The sequence below is a fragment of the Heptranchias perlo genome, chromosome 7, assembly GCF_035084215.1.
Source record: "Heptranchias perlo isolate sHepPer1 chromosome 7, sHepPer1.hap1, whole genome shotgun sequence".
NCBI classification, from domain to species: domain Eukaryota; kingdom Metazoa; phylum Chordata; class Chondrichthyes; order Hexanchiformes; family Hexanchidae; genus Heptranchias; species Heptranchias perlo.
This window is the reverse complement of record NC_090331.1, coordinates 24933690-24950208: the sequence shown is the minus strand read 5'-3', so window position 1 is coordinate 24950208 and position 16519 is coordinate 24933690. Positions and strand designations below refer to the sequence as shown.

The 16519-nt window shown below is 42.8% G+C and overlaps 1 protein-coding gene across 1 annotated transcript in view; it reads right to left on the bottom strand.

The window, feature by feature from the left end:
* zeb2b (zinc finger E-box binding homeobox 2b) overlaps window positions 1–16519 on the bottom strand; it is a 129419-nt gene that overhangs the window by 8035 nt on the left and 104865 nt on the right. Inside the window, exons 5-6 of the mRNA XM_067987187.1 lie at window positions 13068–13256; window positions 2698–2912 (exon numbers count right to left, since the gene is read on the bottom strand). Coding sequence (XP_067843288.1) covers window positions 2698–2912; window positions 13068–13256 — 404 coding nt within the window. The remainder of the gene's footprint in view (window positions 1–2697; window positions 2913–13067; window positions 13257–16519) is intronic.

The following is a 16519-nucleotide window of genomic DNA, read 5'->3' as shown; positions in this document are numbered from 1 at the left end:
TAGTAGCAGGTTAATAGTTAAAATTAATTAATATTCAATGCTTTGTTATATTGTGTGAAAAAAGTTAAAATCTCAACAGAGCTGACCTTTCTTAAACATCTGGCAGAAAGCACAATATGAATATTAACTGGAAAGAAATTAAATCGATGGCAGCGGATACTCAAGGTAGGAGGTCAGCTTTCTAAAGTAGCAAGATACAAAAGCTTTGCAAGGGAACAGTGCTGAACAGTGTGACAACTGCTAGGGTGTGCTGACTCTTCCCACATTCCTGGTGAGACAGATGGTGTTGGACAGGACACAGGGAGGTTTGTTCAAACAGCAGCAACCTTCAAAGATCAAGCAAACCCTGGCCTGCAGAGCGCCAATGAGGGACTGGTGCTCATATGTTGCTGAGCTGCATAAACAAACAGCAACAGCTGCTTTGTCTCCCCTCAATCCTTAGAGAACTGATGCAAACTTTAGTTGCGCCTCTGTTAATATGATACAATCATTTGTAATTACTAAGTGGGTGTACAGTGATCAAATTATGGGAATTTTTTTCAATGCTGAAGCTAAACACAAATAAATAAAATTTTAAAAACAATGACAACTGAAAAAGAAACAACACAAGATGAATGAACCCATCCAAACACATTCAAAATAGTGTGACCCTGTGACAAGAAAACATAGGTATATACTTTTAAGAATGGGGATTTTTTTTCAGGATTCTTAAATCTTCAGATAAAATAATCAAGGGGATTATGTTCGATTATACCGGTGTTAAAAAAAATAATTTTTGTGAGGCCGTCACAAAATATTAAAGTGGTTTTACATTGATGGAGTGCTGTCAACTGCACTGCACTCCTAACATCAGTGGCACTCTTTAATATAACTGCTCCAACCTCCGGTGACTTGTATTGTACACCATGAATCATAAGGAATATACTTGTGATTGAATTGTAATCTTGAGATCATATTGTGTATGATCTGTAATGTATTGGTTTGAATTGTACTGGTTTGAAATTGTGATATATGCATTGAACTGTGTGTATCTTAAAATTCTATGAAATAAAGTCTATTTTGAAATTTAAAAAAAACCTCCAGTGACTTGACAGCATCGACAACTCACATTATCCTGAATTCTGTGAGCTGCCATTGAGCTCCCAGTTGAACCAAAACAAGATGCAGTTTCCCTCACTTTTAGCCTTTGGGAATCAAGGGTCTCCACCATAGGTTTAGTGCAGTGGTTGAAATAAAAGAAAATAAGGGGAAGTGGCCCATGGAGGTTGTGTGTCTGTTTGAGTGTTGTTTGCTGGATCCAACTTTATCATGTTAAAGTGCCATCAGTAAAATTGAGACCATCATTATTCTGTAGGCGTAGATTATTTTTCCCGACAAAGGGCAACTGTAATATTTGAATCTTTAAAGGAGAGTAGGAGTCAGGTTCAAAATATTACAGTCATCCTTTATGACAATGCTGAGATAAAATGAACCTTGTGCTTTTAATAAGGCACGTTCTGTAATTTCTGGAAACGTTTTTAAATCAATTTTTAATGGTACAGACCCCGCACCAAAAGGTTAAAGAGAAACTTTATTTAAAATAAAATTACACTGACAGAAAGTGCTTTATTTAAAACACAAATGAAATGTGCCTGTCACAAGAAAACAAAACAGACCGCGATGTATGACTGCTTGAAGTTTCCAATGGAATTTTTTTTAAAAATCCAAGGATAATTATCTCATCTTCGAAAATAACGAAGCAGTCATGTGCAAAGGTAAATATTTGAATGAAATCATTCTCTTCAAATGATAACAATGGAATATGTTCAGTTTTATACTACTATTTACGATATATGGGATTTCCACATCTCCAAGAAGGAAGCAGAGGAAGTTACACTGCTTAACGCAAATGGTTTAGTAATATTTAATCCAAGCAAGTATTCCGCTGAGAGGGGTGCATATATGTGCCAAAGAACGGGGGAACAGTTTTGTGTAATCTACCTCTTTCCACCAGCTATGACACACAACTGAATATGCAGAGTAAGTTAGCATTACAACAACAAACAAGTCTCTTTCTAAAAGGATTTGGTGGGGGGGGTGCAGGGAGGAAAATTCAGTTAAAATGATAATGTTACACAATCAAAAATTAGTTTTAAATGGAAATCTTTGGGTATTTGTTTAATGGAACTCAACCAAACCACACAACCCGTGGCAGGGAGTTGGGAGGTAATTATTAAAACAAAAAAGTATGGCAGGTAGAGAAAGCAAATGATCAGCAGAACCAAATCAGCAGAGGTGGTAGCTTTATTAAAAAAAACCTGTTACTTTGAGCTACTAATATTAGCTAGACCATAGGCTACACATCCTTGAATCGTCTAATTTGATTAAAGGGTACGAGCACAACGGTATTGTCGAGATGACACACCATTTTAATGAGATTTTGAAAACGAAGGTAAAACCCCAAACTTAAAGCTAAACTTAAGCAGAGTTCAAGTGCTGATAATGTTTCTAAATTGGATATTAAAATGCTCATTCAGTCGTGAGTACATGATATTAAATCATCCTGGAAGAGACCATCAAAAAACCATTTAAACCTAAATTAGAGCTATTACCATTAAAGATTTGCATCTTCAAAATGCCATAAAAAATTAATAGCCAATGGCAATTAAAATGATATTTATCCTCTAAGGGTTACCCATACCCATCCATGAGCCCCACCTGATCTCTCCCTGGCTTGTGCGTGGCCATATGTCGTTCAAGCTGGGTGCGGTAGGCAAATGTGTAGTTGCACAGAGGGCAGGCGAAGTTGTCTTCGTTCTTTTCATGTCGATATTTAATGTGCTCCTTCAGTGATGTCAAGCGCTTGTAGCCCCGGTCACAGTATGGACAGGTCAGCAGTTGGGCAAAAGCATCTGGAGTTCCAGGTGGCAGGTCTGCAGCCAGGGAGGGGAAAGGGAAAGCACAGGCCAAGAGGTCAGCAATCAATGGCAGTTAATGGGATGGCTGCCCGGATGGTATGACAGGAATCGGTGCAATCTGCTGCTTCAAGTGCCATCATTACAGTGGCCTCTGCACACTTCGATTCCCCATACACACTCAGGCCAAGCTTATATATGTCATTTCATACTGTGCCTGGAACTTCAGACAAGAATTTGATCCATTTTTTAAAAAATACATTTTTTCTCAATAATTCCACTTAAACTTCTAATACATTTACAAGAAAGGTGCATCAACATCATTTCATATTTCAAAATTTATATTCCATTTTATGCAAAACAACAATAATCTATGACCTAATGATATAACATTTTTAAATATCCATTTCACATACTATAATCAAAAAAATCAAAATCCAATCCCTATTATTTTTTAATTTTCTGGCTGCTTTAGCGGCTTGACAATCTTTGATCGTTTATTCACATCATGTAAACGTTAGTGACAATAACAGTGTGTTGTTGCTTCCCTCCGAGAAATATTCAAGAGGAAGCCATTTTGCAATGAAATCAGCATTAAAAAGAAATCAGTCACTTCTTGCAGTCAAGACTACAGGAATTTGTGAGGATTTTGATTGCACCATGCACTTTAGAGGGAGCTGCAAGCATTTGGCTCAGACTAGGGTGACATGAAAATAATAAGAAAGTGTGTACAGCCGTGAATATTTTGTGTGAAGAAAAAAGTGGCAGCAGGCGGAAATCGACTAAGAAGGAAACATCGTTAAAAGGTAAAACTGGGATCCGCTGAAACCCGGGATTAGAGTGACAATGTGGAATCCATTGTGTATACTTGCATATATTAAAACAGCAATAGTAACATATATTCAAAGAGAAATATGATTAATGTTTTAAAATATGAGTAATTCAAAGCCCATATAATAAATGGCAATGTTAGGCTATATTAAGAAAAATTGGATATTGTGCCTTTGAAGGTTAGGCTGTTTAAGTTTTTGTTAACTATCAGTTAATGGTCAAGCAAAGCAAATCTTAACACCTGTGTGTTTATTGCTCCCAAGTCTGAAGTACAGATTTCATTTCTCTACAAGGGCCCCACTTAAAAAATGAAAGCTGCTACCATGTTTAAAGTTGGGATACGTTTAAAGTAGGAGCATTTAAGCTGTTAAATGACAAGTTGGGTTGTTTGGGGGTGGGGCATAGCAAGAGGCATGTGAACTGGTGATAGCCATGTTGTCTCACTAAAATCAATCAGGCTTTTTTCCCATCTGCTGGTTGAAACTGGCCCATTTATACCCTAGGCCAACAATGCTTTTAAAATGTTCACAGCTGCACTCTGGCTGCTACTCTGGGTATAAATGAGATGTACTTTTATGGTGTTGTTCTAATCTAGACTGAAAAAATGGGATATAAAGCACGATTTAAAATTAGTCCTGCCCATTTCAAATTTGTACCCAATTTTTGGTATAGATTTTCCTCTCACGATAGATGGTATAAGATGTAGTTTTCGTCACGGAAAATAATTTACCCACTACTGCTAAAGTTGGTAGTTACCAACAAAAGGGAAGAATTTAGGAAAGGCCAATCATTCTTCTGATTTCCCAATTTTGAAGGGCAAGCTGAGATAAAACCAATACTTCCTCATTGCCAATCTGGAAAAGGAATTTTTAAAAAAAATAAGTGATCAGTTTCCCCAGCAAGACATCAGCCCAAACAATAATTAAAGCAACATGCATTTATATAGCACCTTCTAGAAAAGTGTCCCGAGGCCCTTCATCAAAACATAAGGAAATCAGATGCCAAACTATAAAGGGTGACATTAGATGGCTGACCAAAAGCTTGGTCAAAGAGATAGGCTTCAAGGAGGAGAGGGTGATGGACAGGTGGAGAGGTTTAAGGATGGAATTCCAGATAATGGAACCTAGGTGTCTAAAGGCACAGACACCAATAGTAGTCAAAGGGAAGGGGGCAATGAACAAGAAGCCAGAGTCAGAGGAGAGCATAGGGGGGTGGGTCGTACAGTGAGAGGAGGTTACAGAAATAGGGAGGGGTGAGACTACAGAGGGATCTAAACACAAGGATAAGCATTTAAATTTAAGGCAATGGGGGACTGGGAACCAGGCCAGGGGTAATGGGCAAGAAGGGCATGGTGCAGTTTAGGATATGGTCAGCAAAATCTTGGATGATCTGAAATTTATGGATGGTGGAGGATGGAAGGCTGGCAAGAACAGCATTGGAGTAATCGAGTCTGGAGGAGACAAAGGTACAAATTAGGGTTTCAGCGGCTGATGGGCTGAGGTAAGGGCAGAGATAGGCAATGTTACAGAGGTAGAAATAGGTAGTCTTTGTGATGAAGATGATATGAAGTTGTAAGCTCAGCTCAAGGTCAAATAGGATGTCAAGGTTGCAAGGGAGGGAGATGGAATTGATGGCCAGGTATAGAGTTTGTGAGATAGAGTCAAACATTATGGCTTTGGGTTCTCAAAGTTTAACTGTAGGAAGTTATAGTTCATCCAATGCTGGACAACAGACAAGCAATTTGACAATACAGGAGCAGTGGAGGGGTCATATGGAACCTGATGTTACGTCCATGGATGATATTAACCAAGGAACAGCATGTAAATGAGGAAGAGGAGGAGGCCAAATGATTCTTTGGGAGGCTCCAGAGGTAATGGTGCAGGAGCAGGATGATAAGCCATTACTAGAGATGATCTGGCTACAATTGCTTGAAACCAAGAATAGGCCTTTCCACGGAACTGGACAATGGAGGAGAGGTACTAGAGGAGGATTATATGTGATCAACTGAGTCGAAACCTACAGAGAGGTCCAGGAAGATGAGGAGGGATAGTGCACCATGGTCACAGTCACAAATGAAGTCATTTGTGACTTTGGCTAGGTCATTTTGGTGCTGTGGGAGGGGAGGAAACTTGATTAGAGGGATTCAAACAGAGTGTTGCAGGTGAGACAGGCACAGATCTGGGAGATTACCTTGGAGAGCAAAGGGAGGATGGAGATGGGAAGGGCGTTCTTCTGGGGACTATGGGTGAAGGGATCTGAAGGTAAGAAATTTGCGAACTGACCTCCGTTTACTTGCTTGGTCACAGTTGCTTTCTGTCTGCAATGGGAATGTTTTGATTCTAAACACCATAGGGTGGTAATTTGAATAGTCTAATCTGCAGCCACCATGAGTGGTAGAAAACAGACCATGTGGGCTGTAAGCAGATTTATCCCATTACTGACTGCTCAGACGGAAACCCAGGTCCTCATTATCTAAATGTATTGTCTGAACTGGTGCAGCTTTTGAAAGGACATAGATTTTCATTTTGATTTCTTCAGCACAAATCCTTTTGCCAGCTCATCTAAAAAGTCAGAGAAAGTACTGACCCATCAGCAAATTTGACCAAACAGCCAGCAGCAGCTTTAGCAGTAGTGTGCCCTAAAATTTTTAGGGGGAAACAAGCAATTTCAACAGCAGGCTTGTACTTCAGGCTTGGAATGTAACATAACACTAATGTATTTCTCCAGGACATTCTATAATCTTGTGATCATCATACTTACAAAATTGCTGCTTATTATGCTCACCCACTAGGGGGTCAACTCTTTTTCCTGCCTGTTGCCAACTGAATATGTAGGAACATTAAAAAACAACAACTACTGTTTCACAACTTATCAAACCCGTTTCTTGTTGTTTCTAGAAATGTTTATATATCCGTGTTTTGTACTATGACCTTCACGCATTAAAAAAAATATTAAATATACATTTTAAAATGGTGCGAATAACTTTTCAGAACTGTTATCATCCCCATTAAACAGCAATTGTTACCACTGGAGAACAGCAGAAATGGCCAGTTAATCGAGGCAACACTTCAACATACCAGGGGGAATGGATATTTTAAGGGTAGCAATTTTGCTTTTGCAATATGGCTTCTTTTGGTCACACTCACAATATACAGTGAGCCTAGAACAGCCCTATATAACTGCTCCACAACAGTTATTGAATGATACAATTAAAAAGAAGCTGCAAAAATGCAGCTCCTCCCCATGCCTATAACTTCTTTCCAACATGCAACGTTCTAGATATACTAAGGTACCAACTTTCGTCCCCATTTTCAAACGGGAATGGGGCAGTTGCAGGCCAAAATGGTGGTGCACTACTTACTACTACGCCATATAAATGCAACTACTTGCATTTATATAGCACCTTTAATGCAGTAAAACATCCCAAAATGCTGGACAGGAGCGTTATCAAACAAAATTTGACACCGAGCCACATAGAGATATTAGAACAGGTGACCAAAAGCTTGGTCAAAGAGGTAGGTTTTAAGGAGCGTATTAAAGGAGAAGGGAGAGCTAGAGAGGCGGAAAGGTTTAGGGAGGGAATTCCAGAGCATAGGGCCCAGGCAGCCAAAGGCATGGCTGCCAACGTTGGAGTGATTAAAATCGGGGTTGTGCAAGAGGCAAGAATTAGAGGAGCGCAGAGATCTCGGAGGGTTGTCGGGCTGGAGGAGGTTACAGAGATTGGAAGGGCCGAAGCCTTGGAGAGATTTGAAAACAAGGTTGAGAATTTTAAAACTGAGATGTTCCTGGACCAGGAGCCAATGTAGATCATCAAGCACAGGGGTGATGGGAAAATGGGACTTGGTGCGAGTTAGGATACGGACAGCAGAGTTTTGGATGAGCTCAAGCTTATGGAAGGTGCAAGATGGGAGGCCAGCCAGGAAAGCATTGGAATAGTCAAGTCTGGAAGTAACAAAAGCATGGATGAGGGTTTCAGGAGCAGATGAGCTGAAGCGGGGCGGAGATGGGCAATGTTACGGAGGTGGAATTAGGCGGCCTTGGTGATGGAGTGGATATGCGGTCGGAACCCCATCGCAGGGTCAAATAGGACGTCAAAGTTGTGAATGGTCTGGTTTAACCTCAGTGGTCAGGGAAAGGGATGGAGTCGGTGGCTAGGAAACAGAGTTTGCGGCGGGGATCAAAGACAATGGCTTTGGTCTTCCCAATATTTAGTTGGAGGAAATTTTTGCTCATCTCAGACTAGCAACGTGACAAATGAGAGACAGTGGAGGGGTCATGGGAGGTGGTTGTGAGGTAAAGCTGGGTGTCGTCCGCGTACATGTGGAATCTGATGTTGTCTTTTCAGATGATGTCGCTGAGGGGCAGCATGTAGATGAGAAATAGGAGGGGGCCAAGGATCAATCCTTGGGGGACTCCAGAGGTAACAGTGCGGGAGCACAGAATGGTAACAGAGAAGCCATTGCAGGTGATTCTCTGGCTACGACTGGATAGATAAGAATGGAACCAGGCGAGCACAGTCCCACCCAGCTGGCCAATGGAGGAGAGCAGTTGGAGGAGAATGGTGTGGTCAACTGTGTCAAAGGCTGCAGACAGATCATGAAGGATGAGGAGGGATAGTTTACCATGGGTCACATTCACATAGGATGTCATTTGTGACTTTGATAAGATCCGTTTCAGTACTGTGGCAAAAATGGAAACCTGAATGGAGGGATTCAAACATGGAGCTGCGGGGGAAAGATGAGCACGGATTTGGGAGGCGACAAATCGTTCAAGGGACTTTGGAGAGGAAAGGGAGTTTGGAGATGGGATGGTAGTTTGCAAGGACATAGGGGTCAAGTGTGGGTTTTTTGAGGAGGAGGGTGATGACAGCAGATTTGAAGGGGAGAGGGACAGTACCTGAGGAGAGGGAACCGTTAACAAAATCAGCTAACATGGGGGCCAGGAAGGGAAATTGGGTGGTCAGCAGTTTAGTGGGAATAGGGTCGAGGGAGCAGGAGGTGGGTCTCAGGATAAGCTTGGAGAGGGCATAAGGGGAGATAGGAGAGAAACTAGAGAAAGATGCGAGTTCATGGCTAGGGCAGGGGGGAACCTTCGGGGCGATTTGGCTTGGTGGGTTAGGGGAAGGGAGGGAAGTGGCAGAGGCAGCTGAACGGATGGTCTCAATCTTAATGACAAAGAGGTCCATGAGCTCCTTGCATGTTTCGTTGGCGGTGAGGGTGGAGGGGGCAAGGGAGAAGGGTTTAAGAAGATGGTTTGTAGTGAAGAGAAGCTGGGGTTATCTTTGCATTCCAGGATGGTCCTGGAATAGTGAGCAGCTTTTGGCAGAGGAGAGCAGGACCCGATAATGCTTTATATGGTCCAGCCAGATCTAGCGATGAATGGCTAAACCAGTTGTCCCCCATAAATGTTCAAGTCTTAATTATCACCCCATTGCCACCAACACACGACCTGACTCGATTTTTGAGCAGGCCAAGAAACAGATGAGCCCCCCACCCCTCTGCCCGAAACAGGCGGGTGCCTACTTAAATAGGGGTTCCATACCATCTGTAGGGCCCCGATTCAATTTTGACTGTTCCACTGGGTGGAGCATGCACTCTGTGTGCTTTGTCCAATTGAACTGAGCATTGAGTGGCCAAACCTGTGGGCCTTCAAGGGACTGCTGCAGGCCGTTCTGAAAACAGGGAAAAGACCACAGTGGTGTTGATTGTTTTTGGGGGTGGGGGGTTGACAAGAGGAGCATGACTGCTTCTCCTAGCCCCACAAATATTTTTGCAATCGCTGTCTCCGTGCATGCCCCTCCCCCACACCCCAGGATTGTAGCCAGGCTCCGCCCCCCATCCCCGATCGGTGAATTGTTAGTCATCGCTCAACAAACTCGCCAAAAGTATTTTAATGAGGCCCAAGCATGAAAATAGTTCGGGCCTCTCACTGGTGCCATCACTCCACTGCAGTGTAATCACTCCACCCACCGAAAATGAGCCCCTATGTGTCTACATGCCTGTACTAATAAATTGCTTTTAGTTTAAATTCTGGACCAGTCTAAATAACACAGTGCAATGCAGTTCTCCTCTTTAATACAAACCAATTTTCCTAAAAAATATTAATTTATACAAACAAAAGGGCATATACTACAGCATCAAAAATATTCATTGTTTTTAAATATGTATTTTACATTCTAGCATTGGTTCTGTGCATTCTAGTATTCGTACTTTTTAGTTCTTTCTAAGTGCTGTGTGATATTTATGTTAGTGAGGTGAGTATTCTAGATAATTCATAAAATGGTTTTAGAGAGACCCATTTCGACAAACAATTAACTAATTCACATTTACAAAGGTGAGAATGGGTGGAGGGACAATTAATCTGCTGGTTAAGTGGGCGCTGTGTGCATGCATTGCAAAGCTGTAAATGTCTGTGTAAGGAATCTGGCTCGCAAAGCAGCTATCCTGTCTAAATCTTAGTAAAATCAATACGGTAATTTTTACTACTACACTAGCTAAAAACAATAATAATCATCTAATGAAAAAGATGCAAGACTTGCTTGTCTTTATATTTTTCCATCATTTTGTTTCTGATTTTCTCTACTTTATGCCTCATCTATAAGGGTGGTGATTCATGCTGGAGTATGGTTCTTTCCTTTATATTGGCAAAAGAAAGCATTCTTCATACATGCTTTCAACATTAAGTGTCATGGGCCACTGTAACTGAGGCTAACCCTGAGGGTCCTTGCCCAACTTGCACACCTGCACTTTCAGTAGGGCTTTCTGTGTAGCACGTAGCAGTGACCCTGACCAGTTTTCTTTCTCTTCTCTAAACCAGACATTTAGATCAGTACCAGCACCCTCACTATCTCATTGTTGGCTTCAGTTTTCATGGTTCAGTGTCACAACTGTTGACAGGCTCTTGCTTTTCAGTCAGTCTTGCCTATTTTCAACTGACTAAACCCAAGAGCCCCAATTGAGTGTCCTTGCCCTGCCCACCTCATAGGATCAAACAAAGTCACAAGGTCAGATGGTTGGTATTTTAGAAAGTTGAGTTCAGCTCATTTGATCTCAATCTTTCAGAATATTAACCCTACCATCTTCTGATTACAGCCTCCAATTGTTTCTTCAATTAATTCAGTGTCCTGGCCTTGCTTCCCCTGCAGCTGTGTCCCATTTTCCAGTTAGCAAATGGTGCAGGAACAGATACATTGGGCACCAATACCTGCCTGTGGATAGCTCCATCAGTTCCCAGCATGTAACAACACATCCAAATAAAAAGACAATTGTTTTTGCCTACCAGCATACAATACATCCATATAATATGTGGCTGGATCCTGTGTCCATTTTCCTACGTATTATATGATGAATATTACATGCAAAAATCACTACAAGGTCTGTTTCCATAATTTTTTAGCGTATAACATGCATTCTTATACAACACACACTTGGGGGTAAATTCTAACCCCCAAGAACGGGTAGGTTGGGGGGTGGGAGGTTAAAATAACAGGTTTTCGGAGCAGGACTGCATCCCGGCTCCAACTCGCTCACTTTTGGGTTGAACCCAGGCAGGTTTGTGTGTGTGTGGACAGCAGACACCGAGAAGTCCCACACTCACTTAAAGCCAGTGGACCGATACTTAATAGCGCAATGTACCTCATTGAGATACTTGAGGTACTTAATATTTTGTGTATTGGACAATTAAAATGAATTTAACCTTACCTGTTCGGGTTTCCCATCACTTCCGAATCACGTCAGGTGAAAACAGGCGGGAAGGGCAGGATCCATGAGGTAAGTGCCTTTATTGCACTGCTTGTGGGCCCAGAGGAGCAGGAATGCTTCATCCAGGCCCAACAAGCTCATCTGGCTGACAGGAACCCCACGGTTGGCCACTCCCCACTCCCCCCACCATGGTGGACCCCCACCTACCTCCGACTCTTCACCCGACCTCCAGCGACCTCCGATCTTCTTCCCCGGCCTGCTGATCTTCTTCCTGAACCCCCCCACCATCTTCTTCTCAGACCCCCGATCTTCTTCCACGGCCCCCCGATCCTCTTCCCCGGCCTCCCGATCTTCTTCCCGGCCCCCTGATCTTCTTCCCGGCCCTCCCGAACTCCTCCCTGCCCCCCCCCACCCTGATCTTCTCCCCGGCCCATGATCCCTCCCTCGCTCCCTCCAATCCACGGCTGCGGCAAGCTACAGCAGGCCTTCATGCCCAACAGCCAGCCAAACCTGTCAATTGGGCGCGAAACCCGGAAGTGAAATTGATTGGCATCATTAAGGTCGCGGTCAAAGATCGCAACCCGCCCACTTACCTTCCGGGTTTCACACCCAAACATCTTCCCCCAGCTCCTTTCCCAGCTTGCAGTTAAATTTACCCCTTGGGGGTTCAGGTTTTTTGTTTCTTTTTATAGTGTCAGCGGGCATGGGAACAATGTCCAGGGGGGATGTGGGAGGTGGGGGTCATCACTGACAAGCCAGATCCCGTTCTTATCCAACATCCATCCACAACCCTGTATTTTGCAGCAGGGATCACTGGATAACAACCTGGAACAGGGACCCTGGCTGTTTTCTCTCCTTTTTTTTTATTCGTTCATGGGATGTGGGCGTCGCTGGCAAGGCCAGCATTTATTGCCCATCCCTAATTGCCCTTGAGAAGGTGGTGGTGAGCCGCCTTCTATGCCCTGGGGTGATGAGCTCAACTCTAGTATGTCCCAAATGCTGCCCCAGCTCAGATCGTCTAACTCAGCATATATCAGGAATCAAATCTACAACCCTTATTGCTTATTACTACGCTTGGTTGTGTATTTACTCATTGAGAGTTGTGGCAGGGCTGGGCTGAGCTGGGGGTGGGGGGTAGTGGGGTGCTTATTTTTCAGCATAAAATGGCACTGGTTTTTTGTGACAAATTCTGAAACCCTCCAAAGGAATGAGTGTAAGCCATTTTTTATGTAATAAGCAAATGAACAATTATACAGGGTAACACCTTTAAAACAACTCCTTTAAATGGGCACATACTTAAGTGGAGTCAACTGTAATAAAGTAAACAGTACTAAAGTATTCCTATACCGGCTGCACTTTGCGTGTGATCTAAACAGTAACTATTCACTGTTTAAACAAATGCTAAAGTAGCATTTGTAAAGTAAATGTGTGGCAAAAAAAAACCGCTATGAAAAATGGAGTGCTTAAAATGACATATCTGACAGCCTATGGCAAAGCGTACGATGCTATATCTGATACTAGGCCCCTGACAGCTGTTACAAACCTCCCCAAGTTTGAAGGTAAACACTGAGGCATGCAATGAATTTATGATGTGGCAGCTGAAAATATCAGTGCAATGGCTAATGGTGTAGGAGAGGCTCACCATTGTCCTCTTGCCCATTGGCCTCTGGTGTTCCATGCCGGGACAGTTCTTCAGGCGCTTCTGGATAGATGATGGCTGTGTCACTCCGCTGCAAGTATTCCGCAATGCTAACCGCATGGCTGTCTCCTTCTTCGAGCTTCCGTTTGGCAAAATACTCCTCAAGATCTGACGTGCAATCTACAGTCTTTCCTAAAATAATATATTGAGAAAAGGGGGGAGGGAGAAAAATGTCAGTTACCCATAGTCCAATCTTTCTCTACAAGCTAGAGTGACTTGGCATCTCTCGAGTCACAATGCACAGCTTTGAAGGACTGCAATGTTACTTGGAATTTCTGCTTCCCCATACTGTTTAGCTCTTGTGGGAACTCTAACTGTTAGGTGGAGATAGCTGAAATAATCACAAACAAAGCAAATAAAACCACAGCCTTCATTAGCCAGGAAATGACAGGCCCTTATTGGTACATGCTGATTACAAGCCTAAACTGCCTGACTTGCTGGCATGCCAAGTTTTACTTCTGTTTTCCTCAGCCTTGTTATCTTTCAGGGTTTTTCCTTGAATTTTTTTTTGTTACAGACATTTCAAACTTACACTGGAAATCTAGGTGCTATTTAAAGAAAAAACAACATTTACAGCAAGAAACTTCAGTAACAATCTGGCTACCTCGAGCTTTTATGCTCCCAGGAAGAGGGCTTTCCCTCCACTCCAGTATCTACAAATTTTCTGGAGTAAAAGATAAAGTTAGACAGTATATTAACACATTACACTGGTTCTTGAGCATGCTGTGTCATAGTGTGCTAGGACATGAAGCATAAGATTCCCTCATGGTGAATTCCTGATCTATCGAGGGGAGGTGCCAAGCTGAAAAAGGTGCTTTCCCACAGAGTTACCCCATGCTCTTCCTAAACTTCTCTTTGTGATCATCTGAAGGAACAGCATTGACAAAGGTCTGAAAACAGATTTCCTGACCCTCCTCTATATATTCGGGACGAGCTGCCGGCACCTTCACAGCAGCTCCCCCAAAGAGTAAAATTGCCATCAGCGGCCCTCAGGTAGAACATAAGAACATAAGAAATAGGATCAGGAGTAGGCCACATGATCCTTCGAGCCTGCTCTGCTGTTCAGTCAGACCATGGCTGATCTTCGACCTCAACTCCACTTTCTTGCCCGATCCCCATATCCCTTGATTCCCCTAGAGTGCAGAAATCTGTCTATCTCAGCCTTGAACATATTCAAACACCTCAGCGTCCACAGCCCTCTGGGGTAGAGAATTCCAAAGATTCACAACCCTCTGAGTGAAGAAATTCCTCCTCATCTCAGTTTTAAATGGCCAACCCTTTATCCTGCGACTATGCCCCTAGTTCTAAACTCTCCAGCCAGGGGAAACAACCTCTCAGCATCTACCCTGTCAAGCCCCCTCATAATCTTATGTGTTTCAATTAGATTACCTCTCGTTCTTCTAAACTTCAGAGAGTATAGGCCCATTCTACTCAACCTCTCCTCATAGATCAACCCTTTCATCCCAGGAATTAACCTAGTGAACCTTTGCTGCACCACCTCCAAGGCAAGTATATCCTTTCTTAGATAAGGAGACCAAAACTCTTCACAGTACTCCAGGTGAGGTCTCACCAAAGCCCTCTACAACTGTAGTAAGACTTCTAGCAGGGGTGGGGGGGGGGTTGAAGTAGGCAACAGGGGAGTGGAGCTGACTGTGAGGACTGTGGAGTCTGGGGGAGCACTCCTGCTTCTCCTGGCTTCACAGAAAGGATTTTTAAAAATTTTACCTTTAATTGGTGGCCACAGAGGCCAATGAAGAATCCTGAGCGCTGCAGGACATCGGTAAAAAATATTGTAGCGGGGTCCTTCAACAAGCGTTAGGCCACTAATCAACATAGTCAAGCAGCCTTACGCCTGTTTCATGCAGCTGCCCGGGGCGCTTAAAAAATAGACCTGACAAATTTAGCAGCGGGCCCAAAGCCTGGAAAATGGGCGCAACGCATACCAATTTCGCTCCCATGATCTGGGTTGACGCTTCAGTGCAGCACTGAGAGACTGCTGCACTGTTACCACTTCTTTTCCAAGGCCAGCATGACCACTAAACATAAATACTGACAGTCCTTGAGTCATGACCTACCCAAAACCTAGAAGATAGAACACTTTTATTTGTTCCTACCCAAGTGTACTTATCCGTGGTGGAAAATGGAATGCCAGATCTAAATCTAATCACCCTCACTTACACATTCGTACCAATGGACTGCACACCCAAAGCTACCAGTAGGCTTAAAAGGATTGTTCAAATGATGGCACTGTGCCTGATAAAGAATGGATGACTAGCCACAAATACACAGTCCTGCAGAGAATTATAAAAATAAAATTGCCAACCGTTTGTCAGTCTAAGGGAATGAAGTGTAATAAAAGGAATATTTGTGAAATGCATTTCTTACATGAATTTTAAACAAGCATTGAATAAAAGGAACACTCATATTTTACACATTTTTTTCCATATTTATAATTTTAGAACGATCATTAGAACTATGTAGTTTGTCGTGTTAAAGAATAAAAGTCATGGAAGTTTAAAAATATAAATGTTTGTATAGCAAATTGTTGCAACTGAACCTTCCCTGTTAGGTGGAGAGGCTGCCCTTTCTTTGAAGATATGAGGAAATGCAGAAACACACCTGCTAAATGGGGGTGGGGGTGGAAAGAGATCTAAAATATATATTTAAATCTATCTTTGGTTTTTGATGCACTTGCAAAATCAGAAACAGCTTAGCTGGTTGCTTCTGTTTATTTCAAAACCTGTGACCAGTTTTCACGAGATTAGCAAAATATGTCATAGTGCAACCAGCTACTGGTAAAGTTCCCATCTGAAGTTAAATTTAGACCGAAACGTATGTCTCTGTGGTTCAGTGTTGCAACTTTGATTTGCATTCTGGAAAACACCTTGATGAACTGAAAAAAAAAATGTTCATCCTACTAACCGAGAGAAAGGAACCCATCTGCAGCCACCTGCACAAAGGCTATAAGCTTTAAATATTGCTGTGGTATGGCTTTGACGAAAGCTTTTTATCAGGTGGGAAAAATTCTTGGAATGCCCATGAACACATGGCTGCAGGAGTGAGGTCAGCCCCCACTTACAATTAGTTGTGGATTCACCCGGGATAGCTTTGAACAGCTTGGATCAGAATTAAAGGGACCCAGCTCCGTAACTGTCCGCTGTTTAATTTACTGGTGTTTACAAAAAGAATAAGCCAATTTAGACTGCAGAGACATTAGACACACAAACATTACTACATCTGTGGCTTTTAAGCCACACACAAGGAACTGAACCCACTTGCTTGGTTAGAATTGGGGGTGGGGTGAGGGGGGGTGGGATGGGGGAAGAAAGTTGGTTGGAAAGCACGGGAAGATTGAAACTTTAGGCCATTGTGAATCCAATCAAAGTGAACCCACA